Consider the following 2,329-nt stretch of genomic DNA (forward strand, 5'->3'; position numbering starts at 1 on the left):
AAAAAAATTCCATTTGGGGGGGGAAAAATTCCCATATGTGGGGAAAAAAAATTCCATTTATGGGGAAAAAAAAATCCCATTTATGGGGAAAAAAATTTCCATTTATGGGGAAAAAAAATCCATTAATGGGGGAAAAAAATTCCCATATTTATGGGGGGAAAAAATTCCTATATGTAGGGAAAAAAAATTCCATTTAGGGGGAAAAAATATTCCACTTATGGAATAAGTGGAAATAAATTCCCATATGTGGGGAAAAAAATTCCATTAATGGGGGAAAAATAATTCCATTTATGGGGAAATAAAATTCCATTTATGGGGCCGATCCTGACGGAATTCCCTGTTTTCTTTCCCCCTTTTCCAGGGCGTTGTCCCAGCTGGCAGCAGGTGAGTAAACTGGGTGAACTGGGTGTGAAATTCCCGGGGAAAATTCCCGGGATTTTGGGGGGTTTTATTCCCTAAATCCCATTTTTTCCCTCCTCTCAGCCTGGAGAGTTGGATGTTCCTGAAACCCGAGCCCGGATTTTCCGAGCTGGAAAAGAAACTCAAGAGCTTTTCCCAGAAAAGTGCAGTGCTCAAGGAGGTGCTCCTGGAATTCAAGGGTGAGCCTGGGAAAAAAGGGGAATTCCCAGGAAAAATCCCTCCTGGAATTCTGGGAGAGCCACGACTGGGGTGGGATCGGGATCTTCCTTCGCTCCCGGGAGAGCTCCGGGTGTTGGAGGAGGGATTTCCCTGGGAAAGGAGGGATTTCCCTGGGAAAGGAGGGATTTCCCTGGGATTGGGGAGTGTGGGATCATTCCCATGGGATTGGGAGATCTGAGAATTCCAAAGGGGGCTCAATCCCTTCCTTGTTTTCCCACAGAGAACCTGCGCTTCGAGCTGGAGAACGACACAGGTGAGGAGCTCCCATTCCAAGGGATTTCATGGAATTGGCTGGGATTGGGGGCTGGGACCTCCCATTCCAAGGGATTTCATGGGAATTTTCCTGGTTTGGGGGCCCTGACCTCCCTTTTCCATGGGAATTTTCCTGCTTTGGGTTCCCTCATATCCATTTTCCAAGGGTTTCCATGGGAATTTTCCTGCTTTGGGGGCCCTGACCTCCCTTTTCCAAGGGTTTCCATGGGAATTTTCTTGCTTTGAGGGCTCTGAACTCCCTTTTCCAAGGATTTCCATGGGAATTTTCCTGGTTTGGGGGCCCTGACCTCCCTCTTCCAAGTGTTTTCATGGGAATTTTCCTGGTTTGGGGGCTCTGACCTCCCCTTTTCCAAGAGTTTTCATGGGAATTTTCCTGGTTTGGGGGGCCCTGACATTCATTTTCCAGGGGATTTCATGGGAATTTTCCTGGTTTGGGGGCCCTGACCTCCCTTTTCCAAGGGCTGAGGCTGGAATTTGCTGGGTTTGGGTTCCCTGTTGGGGTTGGGACACAGACACTGGGTCAGTCCCTTCTGTGGTGGGACAGTGACCCCACAAGTGACCCCAAAAGTGACTCACCCGTGTCCTCCTTGTCCCATTTGGGACCCAGACTCTGGATCACCCCCAGTGACCCCAAAAGTGACCCCAAAAGTGACCCCCCTGTGTCCTCCTTATCCCATTTGGGACACAGACACTGGATCAGCCCCCTCACAGCTCCAGGAATGACCCCACAAGTGACTCCCTGTCACATTTGGGACACTGATGATGGGGGAATCCCCTCACAGCTCTGGGAATGACCCTACAAATGTCCCCCCCGTCCCATTTGGGACACAGACTCTGGATCACCCCCAGTGACCCCAAAAGTGACCCACCTGTGTCCTCCCTGTTGGGTTTGGGGGACAGACTCTGGATCACCCCCCTCACAGATGGGACAGTGACCCCACAAGTGACCCCCCTGTGTCCCCCCTGTCCCATTTGGGACACAGACACTGGATCAGCCCCAATGACCCCACAAGTGACTCCCTGTCCCATTTGGGACACTGATGATGGGGGAATCCCCTCACAGCTTCAGGAATGACCCCACAGATGTCCCCCCTGTCCCATTTAGGCCCCAGACACTTTGAGTGTCCCCTTCTCACCCCTTTTTCACCCCATTTTTTCCCCCCAGCCGACCTGTCCCTGGACCCCGACACCGCCAACCCCTACCTGGTGCTGTGGTGGGACAGTGACCCCACAAGTGTCCCCCCTGTCCCATTTGGGACGCAGACTCTGGATCACCCCCAATGACCCCACAAGTGTCCCCCCTGTCCCATTTGGGACACAGACACTGGATCAGTCCCTTCACAGGTTCAGAATGACCCCACATGTCCCCTTATCCCATTTGGGACACAGACACTGGATCACCCCCAATGACCCCACA

The 2,329-nt window shown here is 51.8% G+C and overlaps 1 protein-coding gene across 1 annotated transcript in view; it reads left to right on the forward strand.

Moving 5' to 3' along the window:
* The window catches only part of LOC113960660 (E3 ubiquitin-protein ligase TRIM7-like), a gene marked incomplete at its 3' end in the record, with an annotated part of 7,540 nt that extends 5,284 nt beyond the window's left edge, over positions 1–2,256 (forward strand). The window contains exons 5-9 of the mRNA XM_027670328.1: positions 362–384; positions 484–599; positions 860–892; positions 2,078–2,148; positions 2,195–2,256. Of these exons, the coding sequence (XP_027526129.1) occupies positions 362–384; positions 484–599; positions 860–892; positions 2,078–2,148; positions 2,195–2,256 (305 nt within the window). The remainder of the gene's footprint in view (positions 1–361; positions 385–483; positions 600–859; positions 893–2,077; positions 2,149–2,194) is intronic.
* Between the last annotated feature and the right edge of the window lie 73 nt (positions 2,257–2,329).

Source organism: Neopelma chrysocephalum, unplaced genomic scaffold (assembly GCF_003984885.1).
Source record: "Neopelma chrysocephalum unplaced genomic scaffold, ASM398488v2 Primary Assembly neopelma1_96830, whole genome shotgun sequence".
In the NCBI taxonomy this organism is placed as follows: domain Eukaryota; kingdom Metazoa; phylum Chordata; class Aves; order Passeriformes; family Pipridae; genus Neopelma; species Neopelma chrysocephalum.